The sequence below is a fragment of the Mustela erminea genome, chromosome 1 (assembly GCF_009829155.1).
Source record: "Mustela erminea isolate mMusErm1 chromosome 1, mMusErm1.Pri, whole genome shotgun sequence".
Lineage (NCBI taxonomy): Eukaryota > Metazoa > Chordata > Mammalia > Carnivora > Mustelidae > Mustela > Mustela erminea.
In genome coordinates, this window is record NC_045614.1 from 138,593,205 (window position 1) to 138,610,064 (window position 16,860).

General features: G+C 34.4%; 1 protein-coding gene across 2 annotated transcripts in view; it reads right to left on the reverse strand.

The window, feature by feature from the left end:
* Positions 1 to 16,860, reverse strand: part of LEKR1 (leucine, glutamate and lysine rich 1) — a 183,687-nt gene that overhangs the window by 104,551 nt on the left and 62,276 nt on the right. For both annotated transcript variants that reach the window (XM_032343951.1, XM_032343960.1), the window contains exon 4: positions 5,936 to 6,055. In XM_032343951.1, coding sequence (XP_032199842.1) covers positions 5,936 to 6,055 — 120 coding nt within the window. The remainder of the gene's footprint in view (positions 1 to 5,935; positions 6,056 to 16,860) is intronic.

The following is a 16,860-nucleotide window of genomic DNA, read 5'->3' on the forward strand; positions in this document are numbered from 1 at the left end:
TGCATTAGCCCCTTACAAGAGAGTCAGCTTTTTTTTTTTTTTTTTTTTGAAGCTTTAAAAGCAGGCCTTGACTTCTCTCTAGCTAAAAAAGTCCTAGGTGACATCTTTTCCCAATAGAAGGCTGTTTTTTCTGTATTGAAAATCTGTTGTTTAGCGTAGCCACCTTCATTATTTTTCTTAGCTAGATCTTCTGCAAATTTGCTGTAGAGCTTGGACATCAGCACTTGCGGCTTCATCTTGCTCTTTTATATTATAGAGATAGCTTCTTTTCTTAAACATCATGAACCAACGTCTGCTAGCTTCAAACTTTTCTTCTACAACTTCATGCCTTTACCAGCCTTCACAGATAGTACTGAAGAGTTGGGGCCCTGCTCTGGATGGGCCTTTGGCTTAAGGAACGGTTGGGACTGATTTGATATTCTATCCAGACCACTAAAACTTTCTCCATATCAGCATTAAGACTGTTTTGCTTCCTTATCACTCATGTGTTCACTGGAGTAACACTTTTAATTTCCATCAAGAGCTTTTTTTTTTTTGCATCCACAACTTGGATAACTGTTTGGCACAAGAGGCCTAGCTTTTGGCATATCTTGGCTGTTTGTTTGTTTCCTGATTTCAAGTTTTTATTTAAATTCTAGTTAGTTAACATACATGGTAAAATTGGTTTCAGTTGTAGAATTTAGTGATTCATCACTTCCATATAAAATCTTTAAAAACAAAAAGGAAAGTGTCTCTTATGGTTTGCTTCTGCCCCCACCGCCACCTTTTTTTTCCCTTTCCCCTATGTTTATCTGTTTTGTTTCTTAAATTCCACACGTGATTGAGACCATATGGTATTTGTCTATCTGTGACTGACTTATTTCACTTAGCATAATACACTCTAGCTCCACCCACATCATTGCAAATGGCAAGATTTCATTTTTTTTTTAAGATTGTATTTATATGCTTGACAGACAGAGATCACAAGTAGGCAGAAAGGCAGGCAGAGAGAGAGAGAGAGGAAGAGGAGGAAGCAGGCTCTCCATTGAGCAGAAAGCCCGATGTGGGGCTCAATCCCAGGACCCTGGGAACATGACCTGAGCCAAAGGCAGAGGCATCAACCCACTGAGCCACCCAGGCACCCAAGATTTCAATCTTTCTGATGGCTGAGTAATATTCCATTACACACACGCACATGCGCACACACACACACACATATGCACACCTTCTTTATTCATTCATCAGTGGACAGACATTTGGACTCTTTCCATAACTTGGCTATTGTTGGGCATATCATGGTTTTTGACATGCCTTCCTCACTAAGCTTAACCATTTCTAGCTTTCCATTTAAAGTGAGAAATATGGAATTTGCATAGAGCCATAAAAAGACCCCAAATAGACAAATCAATATTAAGGGAGAAAAACAAAGCTGGAGACACCACAAACACAGGTTTCAAGATACATTACAAAGCTGCAATAATTAGAACAGTATGGTATTGGCACAAAAATAGATACATAAATAACTGCAATAGAACAGAAAGCCCAGAAATTAACCCACAATTATTTGGCCAATTAATCCATGACAAAGAAGGCAAGAATATGCAACAGGGCCGGGGGAGACATCCAGGGAAAACTGGAGAGTTACATGCAGAAGAATGAAACTAGACCACTTTCTAACACCACACAAAAAACAAACTCAAAATGGAGTAAAGACCTAATATGAAACCTGAAACCACAAAAATCCTAGAAGAGAGCACAGGCAGTAATGTGTCTGACATAGGCAAAAATGGGACTATTGGGACTACATCAAAATAAAAAGCTCTGCACAGTGAAAGAAACCATAAATAAAAGAAAAAGACAACCTACTGAATGAAAGAAGATTTTGCAAATGCTACATCTGGTAAGGGATTAATACCCAAAATATATAAAGAACTTATACAATTCAAAACCAAAAACCAAGAACAAAAACAAAAAAACGAACTCATTAAAAATGGACAATGGACCTGAACAGACATCATTCTAAAGAAGACCTTCATGGCCAACGAACACATGAAGAAATGCTCAGCATTACTGGTTATCAGGGAAATGCAAATACAAACCACAAAGAGATATCATCTGTCAGAATGGCTAGTATCAAAAAGACATGAAATAACAAATAGCAAGATGTGGAAAAAAAGGAACCCTTATCCCCTATTGGTAGGAATGTAAACTGGTACAGCCACTGTAGAGAATAGTATGGAGGTTCCTCAAAAAACTAAAAATAGAAACATCTTGTGATCCAATATTTCCACTACTGTATATTTACCTAAAGAAAAAGAAAATTATAAATGAGCCTTGACATGTGCTAATTCAAAAGATATATGTACACTTACATTTACTGTAGCATTATTTACAATAACCAAGATATGGAAGCAACCCAAATGTCTATTGACAGATGAATAAATAAGGAAGATAAAGTACCTCTAAACAATGGAATGTTATGCAGTCATATAAAAGGTTGAGATCATGCCATTTGCAACAACCTGGAGGGACCTGGATGGACCTGGAGGGCATTATGCCAAGTGAAGTACATCAAACTAAGAAAGTCAAATACCATATGATTTCACTTGCATGTGGAATCTAAAAAATAATAATAATAATAATAATAAAATAAACAAACCAAAAGTAGAATCAGACCATGTTGTCTGATTCCATATATCCAAAAATGTCCAGAAAAATGCAAATCTATAGAAACGGAAAGGAGATTAGTGATTGTTAGGATGGGTGGTGAGAACAGAGATTGAGTGCAAATGGCATGAGAATCTTGGGAATGACTCAAATGTTCCAATACTGGATGTGGTAAAGGTTGCACAACTTCGTAGGTCTTACAATGTAAAAATCATTACATTGTGCTCTTAACATGAATGAATTTTGTAGTAAGTAATTGTATATCAACAAAACTGTTTAAAATAAGATGTGATATGATAAACTATGAGATTGAGGCTACAAAACAATAAAGCCAGATGACAGTCTAGATGGACAAATTACAAAAGTAAGGGGGCATTTGGGTGACACAGTCACTTAAGTGTCCAACCCTTGCTTTTGGCTCAGGTCATGATCTCAGGGATGTGAGATCAAGCCCTGCACTGGTCTCCATGCTGGGTAGGAAGCCTGCTTAAGATTCTCTCTCTACTCTACCCCTATCCCGACTCTTAAAAAAAAAAAAAGAAAGAAAAGAAAAGAAAAAAAAAAGTAAGTACTTTATATTTCAAACATCTATGAAAGATTCACAATAGGAATCCTCTAAAAATAAACACTTCCTAAAATATTTCAAATATGGATTGATTTGGAATACTGGATATATACAGATTTATGTAAAGTAAAGCATAATTATATTCCATACTACTTTTTAGTATCCATTTTACAGACCTTCTAAACTTAATTTCCACTCTCAAGGGCACTCTATTCTGAATAGCAGATGTGCTGAGCCAGTTGAGGCAGACCACACCTGATCACCTCCTTGCATGAGGAAGGTTGGAAATGATGTCAGGAAAAACAGAGCATGAAGAACATTTTTCTGGAGGCTAGGTGATTAAGGCCCAATTGCAATTAAGTAAATGACAGAATAATTTTAAAAGAGCAATGCGACTCAAGGACATAGTTCAATGTTCTATTGTAAGTTTCTTTTGGGAAGCCTGTGTGACTCATTTGGTTAAGTATCTGCCCTTGATTCAAGTCATTGAGATACAGTCCCACATCTGGCTCCTGGCTCAGCAGGGAGTACTGCTTCTCCCCCACCCTGTCACTCCCCGTACTTGTGCTCTCTCTCTTTGTTACCTCTCTAGCAAATAACTAAATACAATCTTTAAGAGAGAGAGAGAGTGAGAGACAGAGAGAGGAAGTACCTTTTGGGCTCCACAAATAAAATGATTATATCTGAGTACCTAAGTCTCATGCTTCTTTTCTTTGCCATGTTTAGAGAGATGATAAGCTCCTTTTCTTCTGTATTCTAGTAGATATTTTTAAGATACACAACTTTAAAATTAGCTTTTAGTAATGCAACAAAATCACTGACCTTATAAATTTTGATTTTATTTTCACCGGACTGCCTGTTTCTATGCAATGTACCTACTAGTAAGGAATAAAACCAGTAATCATTTCTATTTGTATATCATAAACTTTTATTTGTACTAAGTGTTTAGTTAAACGGTTACTTCCAAAATTGATTTTTAGTAAATGCTATGTTTTTATGTAAGTCAGACCCCAGACTCCTAATTTGTAATCTTTTAGCTAAAAATAAACAAAGTCACATATCTATTGAAAATTTTTAAAGAAAATAAGCAGTTAAAAGTATAACTCAAAATGATAAAAATTAAAACACAATAAAAGTAACAAATACACCTATTTTTTCAAGAGTTAAAAGTGCTACAAAATCAAAAAAAAATCAAAAAAATAAAATGCTACAAAATCACATGTAAAATCTTAATATTTTGAAGCAGCATTAATTATCTAATCTAGTTCTGGCCTAACCTTTAAAATTCAGTCCATCTTACCACCCACTATGGCATTAATGGATAAAATAAATGGGACTTCCTTAGCAGATCTGAGCCAGAGATATTAGAAGAGCTAAGTTTGAATACTGGTTGGCCTAACTAAAATGAAGAACTGGAATCACCTGCTGGTTCAATACCAGATTTCTAGGACAGGGCAGAAAAAATTTCTGATGACAAAAACGATCATCTGTTTTATGAGTAGAATCATTGTTTCAAAAAGTATTTGCTGAGCGTCATTACGTGCAAGGCATTTATGAAAGGTAGTTGAGGCAGGGGATCACCAGATAGTATATTAAAAAATTATTAGCCCAGGTAATTTTTTTAATGGAACAATGTTTCCAGCAACAACTAGTAGATTGGAAAAGAAAAGAAAGGGAACTAACATTCAAAATATTCACTCAACATATTTTTAGTAACCCAGAAACTGTCTATTTATAAAGTTCACTTATTTCCCTTTTCTAAGAGCTGTTACTCAATTTTGAAAAGAATCATTGTTTCTGATATTCTCAATATATTCAATTCCAATTTTTTTTTAAAGATTTTATTTATTTATTTGACAGACAGAGATCACAAGTAGGCAGAGAGGCAGGCAGAGAGAGAGGAGGAAGCAGGCTCCCTGTAGAGCAGAGAGCCGGATGTGGGGCTCGATCCCAGGACCCTCGGATCATGACCTGAGCCGAAGGCACAGGCTTAACCCACTGAGCCACCCAGGCGCCCCCAATTCCAATTTTTTAAAAGAAAATGAACTTCCTAATTTATTTAGAACATGGGGTTTAGATATTATAAGCCCTCCAAAGATTATATGAAAACAGAATGAACAACATTTATGTTAGAGATTTTGAAATTTAGGAGATCTAAATTACTATCATTTAGAAAGTTACCCTATTCTAGGGGTGCCTGGGTGGCTCAATTGGTTAAGCATCAAACATTTGCTTTCGGTTCAGGTCCTGATCTTTGGGTGCTGAGATGAGCCCCTAGCTGGGCTCCACACTCAGCAAGGAGTCCATTTGAAGATTCCTTCTGCTCCTTCCCCACTCAGACAAGCATGCACACGTTTCCTCTCTCAAATAAATAAATGGTTTTTTCTAAAGTTATCCTATTCTTCTATTACTTTTTGTATCACTAGACTATCAGGCAGGGAATTGAATACACCAAGAAATACTGGTCAAGAGAAAGAGAAAAATGAATTAGTTATTGTGCTTTCAATCTAAATGTTACTGCACAATGAAAGCAATGTGTTGGCCTGCTAAAACTCTTCTGTTGAGATAATAGCCAAAAAAACCCCAGGTGAAGTTGTTTCCTTTTTTTCAACCACGCAGAATACAGAAACTGTATTACTAAAATCTGTTTGAATGTTTATCAAGTTAGTATTAAAAGTACCTTTTCAATCCTTATCATTTTTGATTCTTTACAGATAATCTTACCTGAATACTTGTGATTGTCTCTGCTTAATTTTTAATTCATGTTGCAAATGATTAAATTCTTTCTGTAATCTCTGAAATTCATTTTGCTGACTTTTTAACTGCATGCTCACATCTTGAATTCTAAAAATATAAACAAACAACACCCATTATAAGCATAAATATTCCTTCCTGAGAATTTTATTAAATTTAAATATACTTTTAATAAAAATAAATGTTAAAAAGCTATACACATATTTATATATGCTAAATGAATGTACAGAAAAAGTATGGAGAGAACATATCAAACACCATTAACCCTGGAGAGGAGAGTGGAACTGATGGGCAGAGGAAAGGCAAAGAACACTGAAGGAAGGCATAATTTTTACTCTGTATCTTCTGTATTGTTCAAATTTTTCAATGAATATGTATTTTCACTTCAATTACTAATTAAAATATAACTAAACAAATATTAATTTAATTTTTATTAAAAGTAATACATGTATACAATTTCAAATGTCAAATATTACTAAAAAATCTAAAGAAAAAACAGTAATCATTTGTCTTGACCTCAATTCCCACTGCCCAAAACAACTTTCAACTTTTTTCCCTGATTTCTCTAGCATTTCTTTCTATATTATTAAATAACATGCTTATATTCTTATTCCTTAATATTTCAGTATTACCTAGTAAATTACAAATCAGCTAGGATCTGATACTGCTGATAACTGAGACATAAATATAATACCTTAAATATACAAGAGTACATTATATTGCATAAAACAAATATATTGTTAGCCAATCCAATGCTGATAATAATAGCTTTATAGAGTCATCAGAGCCCCAGGATCCTTCCAACTCTCTGATCTACCGTCTTTGGTGTGTGTTATTTTCATTGACCGCGGCAGAAACCCCAACAACTCCTTTCCCATTCCAGACCAGCAGCAAGATGAGAATAATAGCTCACTCTGTTTTAAGGAGATTTTTTGGAAGTATCACCAATTACTTCTGCTGAACTTAGATATTAGACACCTGACCATACCTATTTCAAGTAGAGCAGATATATCCACAGTTCTTTTACTAAGGAAGAAGGAACAATGATGTTAGGGTAGGTAGCTAGCAGTTTCTATCACAATCCTAGTAGGAACTGATCCTTCTACACATACCAATACTCTTATATACACATACAAACACATCGTCTTCCTTGTCTCACCCTCCCAGTTTACTTAAATCAAATTTTTAATTTAGTATTTACATTATTCTTCACTAGTGAGCCCTATGTTATGATATGATCACATTTCTTTTCTTGCACAACTTTTTATTATCCCTGGATTAAAAAAACCATTTCCTTTTCTTCTTAGTTTTCTGTGTACCTATTACTGATATATCTTCTAAATCTGACAGAGGTGTAATTCTCTCTCAACACCTTCAGACACAGCAGAAAACTCTTCCATATCATTTCTTTTCTAGGAAACATCCTTCCCAGAGCTCTCTATTCTCCTCCAATCTGGGTATTCTCTCAATTGACTGTAACAATTGTCATCCTGGGACTTCCTTTTCTTGTCATTTCAGGAACTGTCCTCAGTTCTTTCATGTCAAATCTTCTGTATCCTGGCTCTAAAACCTTCCTCCTCTGGGATGTACTCCTTTTGGTGGAATAAATCCTCCAGAAGCATTTTGTGCACGAGAGGTAAATTTGAGAATGTGAATATCTGAAAATGTTTTTACTATATATCAGACTGGACAGTTTAGCTGAATATAGAATCATAGATGAGAAAAATATTCTTCATGCGAAAATTAGGGCACTGTCCTCTGTTTCCTTACTTCTGGTGCTGTTTTCCAAAGTCTGATGCCATTTTAATTCCTACTTCTTTGCATGATACATGGTAGGTTCTCCCTACTCTGCCCCTGCCCTGATTCTGAAGCTTTGAAATTTTTCTCTTTTCACTTAGTATTCTTAAATTTCATCAAAATATATTATCATGTCAGTATTCTGTCCTCTGTGCTGGACACTTCATGATTTGTTTTGGAAACTGATGTTTAGTTCCAGGAACTTTATCCTAGGGAGAATGATTCCTTCCCCTTCATTTTCTGTTTCCTTTCTGGAACATCTTTCTATTTGGATGTGGAACCATCTGGAGAGATCTAATTTTCTTAAATTTTCTTGCCATCTTACTATTTTGACATTTTGTTTTAGTTCCGTGATCTTCCATTCTGTCTATAAAATTTTTAATTTCTGCTATCATATTCTAATTATCAGGAATTCTTTCTTATTCTCCAAAAGGTCCCTTTTTTTATTACCTCTTGTTCTTATTTTATGGATACAATTTCTTCTCTTACTCTTTGATGATAATTTTGATATCAGTTACACTGTGTTTTAAAATTTTCTTCAGCTTACTGCATTACTTCTGTTTTCTCTGCGTTTTTAAATTTTTTCCTTGCTTTGTTTTTTGTCTTTCACATTTGAAGCCTCCCTTACAGTCTGGAGATCCTTTGTTGTCTATTTATATTTAGAAATGAAGACAATTGGTCCAGTTCCTACCAGTTAATAATGATGAAGGGAGAAAAGGGGGGAAAGTGGCTTTTCTAGATAAAAGAGAAGCAACAAGGGTGCCTGGGTAACTCAGTCCTTAAGCATCTGCCTCATCTGGCTCAGGTCATGATCCCAGGATTCTGGGACTGAGCCCTGCATCAAGCTCCCTGCTCAGCAGGAAGCATGCTTCTCCCTCTCCCACTCCCCTTGCTTGTGTTCCCTCTCTCACTGTGCCTCTGTCAAATAAATAAATAAAATCTTTAAAAAAGAGAGAGAGAAGCAACAAAAGTGAAATGCAGACCTTCTACAGAACTAGATTCAAACAAATAAACTAGTTTTTAAAAAATTTTAAGGAAATTGATTATGAACTGAAAATTAGAAAATACAGCAAAACTCTTGCTAATTTGGGGATAATGATACTGTTGTTATATAAGAAAATGGCACATCACACTGAAGTAAATAGAAATGAAAATAGCATGCCATCTTGGGTTTTCCTTAAATTACTTTAGCAACAGAAAAAAGGGACAGATGAAACACAAATGACAAAAATTGTGGTAATTTTTGAATCTGTACTAATGGACATTTATTATACTATTTTCTCTTTAAAAACCTAACAAATGAGGCACTGAAATGTCTTAAGTTTCTGTGGTGTGCATTGGAATTATTAAACGATGGGTTTCAATTGCAGGAGACAATGTGAGGAATTAGCTGTTTTGATAGTACCTCTGCCATCTGCCAGAGTCAGGACAAGGTAATTAAAAGCCTTTGGGGAGGAAGAGTTGGAGAGAGGTTCTGCAAACCTAAATGCACTTTTAAAATATTTTTAATAAATTTTCCTATTTTTCAGCCTCATTTTGTACGCTAACAAATATTTCTTTTGGCATACTAAGAGAAAAAAATCAGCCACATGTTGTTTTCAGGAGTCACATATAAAAAATAATAATAATTAACAGAAATGTAGAAAATAAAAGTTAGAAAAATATATACCAGACCAGATGCTTTAAAAATGATAAAAGATATACATTAATATTAATAACTAGCAACACAGTAAGTAGAACCCTTTAGTTTTGATAAAAATCCTAATCTACCAAGAAAAATAATAATCATGAACTTTTACATACCCCAAACATGGCTCTACAACATAAAGAAATATCTGTTAAAAACTCAGTGAGAACAAATTATTAATCATAATGGAAGGTATTAACACATTTCTCACAGAAATTGAATGGTTACAATGATATGAAAAATAGAAAAGATATTGAGGATTTGAATAACACAATTAACAAATGATGTATTGATTTAATTGGAGGTTATATCTAATAATCATTCTTTCAAACACATGGTAAAATCACAAAAAGTGACCATGTAACAAGCCACAATTAAAATTTTAGTATGTTCTTAAAAAAATTATATATGCACACTAATTGCTTACAGTAAAATTACACAAAACATTTACAGCAAAAAGCCAATTAAAAATCTATATACATTGAAACTTAAAACATACCTCTAATAAACACTGGGCCAAAGACAAAATAATAATAATAACTATGTGGAAATAAATAATGGAAACATGATATACCAAAGTATGCAGAGAAAAATGTATAGTCTTAAATGCATTTATTTTTAAAAAATGAATGGGTATTCTGAATGTCATGATCCAAGAGAAATGTATAAATGACAAAAAAAATCAATCCTCAGAGCAAGGTACCCCAGTAGAAATAAGCACACCCAATTTTCACATCTTGGTTTCTAAATACCATTTTCCAATAAAAGAAACCAAGGCATCTTAAAGAATTGGTTGATTCCAGAACCTGTTGGGGCAAAAAAGATCTAAGGCAAGCCTAGAACATTTTGTGGTGCCAGAAAGTAAGGAAGAGCTCAAGAAAGATAGGATACAGGTACCACCTGTATAGCACGAATTTAGAAACAAAATAAATAACTATAGTATTTGAGTATAACCTACAAAATAAATGATTCCATACTGATACTAATAAGTAACTGAACAGATAAATAAATGTAAGAGAAGGAAAAGCCTGTCCCTCACAAAGAAATTCTAATTAATAAATATAGAAGGAATAAGGGAAGTATTTACTCCAAGATATCTGTTAATTGCAAAGGGAAAAATAATAATTCTACAGTGGAGGAACCTGGCAAATACCATCTTATCCAAGTGATGAAGGTTAACATCATCTGTAAGAAGACATATTGACAGCATATACATTCTATATGATATACACATTGCTTCTGTGGTATTCTTGCCAAAAATCAATAACCTCAATATAATTATGAGTAAATATCAGACAAATTCAAATTAAGGGACATTCTACAAAATAACTGAAAAGCACTCTTTGAAAAGCCTTGGGTCACGAAGAGCAAAGATTAAGGAACCGTCAGAGACCAAAGATGCCTGAAACAGTATGAGCTCTAAATGCAATGTGTGATTCCAGATCCAATCCCAGACTGGAGAAAGAGATGGTAGTGGCAAAACAGATACAATCAAATGAAGCCAGTAGGTAAGTTAATAGTATTGTATCAATATTAATTTCCTAGTTTTTATAGTTGTACCATAGTTATGTAAGGTATTAACATTAGGGGAAGCTGGGCACATGGAAACTCTTTGTACTATTTTTTCAATCTTCCACAAATCAAAATTATTTCAAAATAAAAAGTAAAAAAACAACACACATGCATATGCAATGAATAATTTGTACATGTCAAACATATCTGTAGTACAAATTGTGTAAAAAGGTGGGTGTATTTTAAATTTTGGAGGTTATACAATATTTTTAATAGCAAAATAAAAAAAAACAAATCTCATGGTCAGTACTAGAGGAATACTAACTAACCTATATGTAATATATATGTAATACTATATAAAAAAAGAAAAAAGAATAAAGTAGATCTCTATGTCCTGGCATGGAAAAAATACCAATACTAATTATGGAGGAAAAAGAAAAGCTGTAATTCGGAGATCAATGTAGTGGGAATGTAAATTAATACAACTATTTCGAATACATAGTTAGACCCATAAACCCGGCCATATGTATAAGGCCATAATCCAAAATTTCCACACCTAATACATACCCAACAGAAATGTGCTCATCCATTCACCAAAGACATGCCCTTGAATGCTCACGGCGCCAGTGATTATAATAGCCCTGAATCAAAAACAGCCCACATACCCATCCACAGCAGACCAGATGAATCTACTGTGGTATATTCATACCATAGGAAACTGAACAGCAACAGGAATGATCTGCAGCTACCCAGTACAACATAGATGCATCTCACAAACATAATGTGAGTGAAGGAAAGTAGACAAAAGAATGTATACTATATAATTCCATTTACATAAGTTTTAAAGAAAGGCAAAATTAATCTATGGTGTTATAAATCAAGACACTAAATTCCTTTGGGTGGGTAACAGTAAAAGAGGTAAAGAAAGCTTCTGTTTCATGATCTGGGTACTGATTATGTGGGAAATTCACTTTGTGAAATTTAATTTAGCTGTACAGGTGTATTTATGCATTTGTCTCTATATTGTACTTCAATAAAAACTTAGAAAGATAAAATAGAATTTAAATAAACATCTAGATAGCTTATTATGTGTATATAAGCCTGCCAAGATTGATAAATGTAGAAAAATCCAGAAATATTAGAGGAAAATTAAAGTTAATATACTGTTGGATTAAATGACATTTGTATTAAAACATTCCTTAATTAAAGCCCACTCCAACTATTTAGATTTACCCAGAAAAGAATTCTAAGCTTGCATTTTTACAAAGTATTTTCCTTTCTAGAATTAAAAAAAAATACACATTACAGCACTTTCCAAGTTTACTTCTTTTAATATGTTCCCCAAATGAATGTTACATATAAATAGCATCTCGGGCCCTCTAACAATACTCCCTAAGAAGTTAGGCCACATTACTTCACTCTGTCCTGGCTATGTAAATTAGCCTCAATTCTTTCAAAATTAAACTGATATGGTTTAAACTGTCATGCCTGGAAAAGCACTAATGTTTGCTTTTACTGCATATATCAACTTTATGAAATAAACAATTCACATAATATTGTAACAAAGTATGTACTGTGCAAGCACACATTTTTCCTCTAACAGCCATAATTCTGCCTTAAAGTTGAATACTATGTTGATGTGAGGACATGTTGCTGTCTAGTGAGAGGGTGTTCCAAACAGTAGGGACTAACAGCATGTTCTAGTGTAGAGAGCCCGGTGCTGGAACTTAGAGACCTGTATTATAAACCTCTTGCCAATGCGCCCACGAGAACACCACATTTATCCTTATCTATTTCCCAGCTTTTCCCTTAGCTAACTTGACTAAAATGAGTTTTGTGAGAATCACGGAGTTGTTAAACAAACTTGGGAAAGGTATTAAAGTTTCTATTTCCATTTGGATCATCTATTAAAATCACTCATAATGAAAATATTCTAAAGGAAAATACTTTAAAAACACCCTTTTAACTACCCTCCACTCTGTAATCAAACACTTTGGAAAACACAACAAGAAAGCTAATCACATCATTGGGGATTTTACCACCTGTAACCTACATTCTTTTATGTCAAGCTCCTGGATCTAAGGATTCCTTTATTTTTAGTCATTCTCTCAAACTGGTTTTGCAGCAATCTAAGATGACAGGTGGAAGCTCGGGGTCTAAAGAAACGAGGTGGGGGGATTTTCAGGATTATATCCCACCAAGATCTGACAGGCAAAGCATCCAGTTATCAAAGGGAAAATTAGAACTACAACAAAGAAATTAACCAAAATATGGTACTTCAAGAGTTTTTGGGAAATAAGTTTTAAAGAAATGCATCTGAGAAATGGACATGCAACTAACTGCCAATTACAAAAAGTGGCTTTTGTAACTGCTCCTCTGGAATTAACCACTGCCTAAATGCATCCAGAAAATTAAATTCCTTTTCAAGAAAGTAGGGAATGTGGGATGGGGAGCCCAAGTATATGGGTAGATAATCATTTAGGGCTCAATTAAACCAGAAAGAATTCTCATTTTACTCAGAAAAGTCACTAAGCACTTTGTGAAACTCTTAAGACAGAAACCAAACTTCTTTACCTATTATCAGGAGAATGGGAACTTCAAAAATGTCACTTGGAGAAAGCCCAGGACCAAAAATGTCACTAACATCCAAGCGCATAGGACAGTAGCAATATTTAAAACAAAATTATTTATGGGGCATCTGGTTGGCTCAGTTGGCTTAGCGTCTGATTCTTGATACTGGCTCAGGCCACAATCTCAGGGTCGTTGAGACCGAGCCTTGAATTGGGCTATGTGCTTGGCACAGAGTCCACTGGAGATTCTTTCCTTCTTCCTCTCCTCCCCCACCACTTTTGAGCTCACTTGTGTTCTCTAATAAATAAAATCTTTTTAAAAATAAATAAAAGAAAATTATTTATGAATACAACACATAATTTCCTTTTAAGTAATATCCTATTGCTTTCCTTTATAGAATTACTATGATACCTATTTACATCTTCTTACAAGAGTTCTGGCTTAGTTACTAAAATATATCCTTTTTTGAGGTAATTTTATCCCAGTCATTATTGTATACATTATCAATGTATTTTCAGTATATTGATAACAAATGTATTCCTTAATAGTTTGGCTCCTTCTAAAGGGTGATTTCCCTATTGAGGTAAGGATCAGGAATATTTACCTTTGCTAAAAGGTAGAGGTTTCAAAAGTCTAACTATAATAAGCTGTTGTCTTGACTTTGAAATCACAAATTCATATTCATTCCTTCCCCTCTCCTCTTCCCCTGTCTCTGTCTCTCTCCACCCTCTTCCAGTGATGTGAGAGAATGGTACCTTGCATTGGACTGCATCAACAATGCTTTTTAAATTAACTTCATTTAATTAATCTCATTTGAAAAAAGTAAAAATAACCACATTTGAGCTTTATTCAGTCTTTGATTTCTTCCTTGGTCTCTTTACTTATTTTTTATTTTTTTAAATTGATAAATACCATAACCTCCCAAAACTAAAGCAGAAAGAAAGAGAAAATTTGAACAGACTATAGCAATGAAATGGAATCAGTAATTAATAATTCCCCTGGCCTCTTTAATATATAGTCTATTAAGCAGATCTTCCTTTGACTAAGTATGATACTCTTAAGCTTTACTAGTACATAAGTTAAAAATCTTAACCCTGACTTAACAAACAAATACATAATATTGTATTGTAGGGTTGATATAGATTTTCACAAAATGGGGGAGAAATGTTTTACTATATTTTCCTTGAAGGTAAGGGGCATAGAAGACAATATGGACAAAAATGGAAATTTCCATCATTTTAAAATGCTCTTAATAAAATCACACTGTTCATGCAAAACACATTTAAATATCACCACCATCATTTTAAGGTACTCTAAATAATTACATTATTTATTCTTTATTGTACGAACTTACAATTCTTACTTCCCTAATGGTTCTGTCCTAATTTTGGTAACAGCAGGCATTGATAAATATTCTTCTTTTGATTAACTCTAAAGGATGAAATGCATATAAAATCCCTGGATATTCTCTTTCTCATGAAATGGTTAGCTACTGTTTTATCCACCCAATATGATTTCTTTTCTATGGAATTATTGATACTTTTTGCAAGGAATTATTTTTTTCCACTCCACTATGAAAGCTCCAACTATTCATATGATTGCCACAGAGGTTTCCATGTTCTAGGGCCCAACTCCACTGGCTAGATAGATGAAACACCTCCCCCAGAATGGGTCAGTCGGATCTCTTTTCTACGATGTGTTTTTCCCCTTGCACGAGAGAAAACAGTAGGCAGTCCCTCTCAGGTGGCAGAAAATATAAGAACTAAAACTTAGGCATTGTGGGCAACTGCTTTTCCTTCTGAAAGGAGAAAAGTAAATCTGCAATGGTAGAGAATAAAGCCAGTATGCAAAGAAAAGCAGAGATGAAAGACAAGAAAATCTTAGGGGTAGTCATGATCTTTGTTCAGGTTATTCCTGAGGCCTAGTTTCATAGGCCCTTCCAAGGTGATCCATTAAACGCTTTTTGCCCAAGCTGGTTCAAGCTAGATTTTAGTCACTTACAATTAAGAGGTTTTTTTGTTTTTATTTATTTATTTATTTGACAGACAGAGATCACAAGTAGGCAGAGAGGCAGGCAGGGAGGTGGGGGGGTGGGGGGGGAGCAGGCTCCCTGCTGAGCAGAGAACCTGAGGCGGGGCACGATCCCAGGACCCTGAGATCATGACCAGAGCGAAGGCAGAGGCTTAACCCACTGAGCCACCCAGGCACCTCCAATTAAGAGTTTTAACTAATAGTGTATGGCTCAGGATCTATTATATAGCAAACTTACAATTAACTTCTAAAGTTAGATTGAAGATTGAATGCTTTCTACTAAACCTTAAAAATGGAAAACATTTAGCGAAATAAGCTCATGACAATAAACAGGCAACTTGGAAGAAAGCAATATTCTGAGTAAGACACTGAAAAAAATGTACACCACTAAAATTCAGAGAAATGGAACTTGAAATATTCATAATTGTTAATTATAATTATATATTTATACACAATATATATAACATGCGTTTGAATTTCTCATTGTAGAGTTTCTGTCCCTTACAGCAGAACTCACTTTAACCAATACACTTTGTGCTGTCTAGGACTTGGGAAGTCTCCATGGGCCCTTCAGAGTTACCAAGGGGAAGTGAGTGCAGGTCCTCTTGCTGTTAGATGTTCAGATTAATTTGAGGACTCTATCACACACTCTCCTATTCTGGGACACTAACCAGTGCCTAATCTCTCTCTCTTCCACTTTTTTCTCACTTCCTCAATTCACAGGATCTTCACCTCTCCTAGTAGAGGGAAAAAATTATTCCCTTACATTCATCCAAATCTACAATTTTTGCCATAAACTGCTTGCCCTCAGTTCCTTGGGGCTTTGACTTTTCCTTTTAGTGAAGTATAATTAACATGTTATATTAGTTTCAGTATACAACATATTGATTGAACAATCCTATATATAATTCAGAGCTCATCACTATAAACATATACACCATCTGTCACCACACATTTTTACAATATTATTGACTATATTCCCTATGCTGTACTTTTCATTTTTTTTTTTATAACTCTAAGTTTGTCACTGTTAATCCTCTTTATCAATTTCACCCATCACCCCACCCACTTCCCCTCTGGCAACCACTTTTGTTCTCTGTATTTAAGTCTGTTTTTTGTTTGTTTCTATGTTCATTTGTTTTGTTTTTTAGATTCCAATTATAAGTAAAATCATACAGCATTTGTTCTTCTCTACTTGATTTATTTCTCTTAGCATAATACCCTCTAGATCCATCCCTGTTGTCATAAATGACAAAATCTTAGATCTTTCTTTTTAGGGCTGCATAGTAGTCCAACA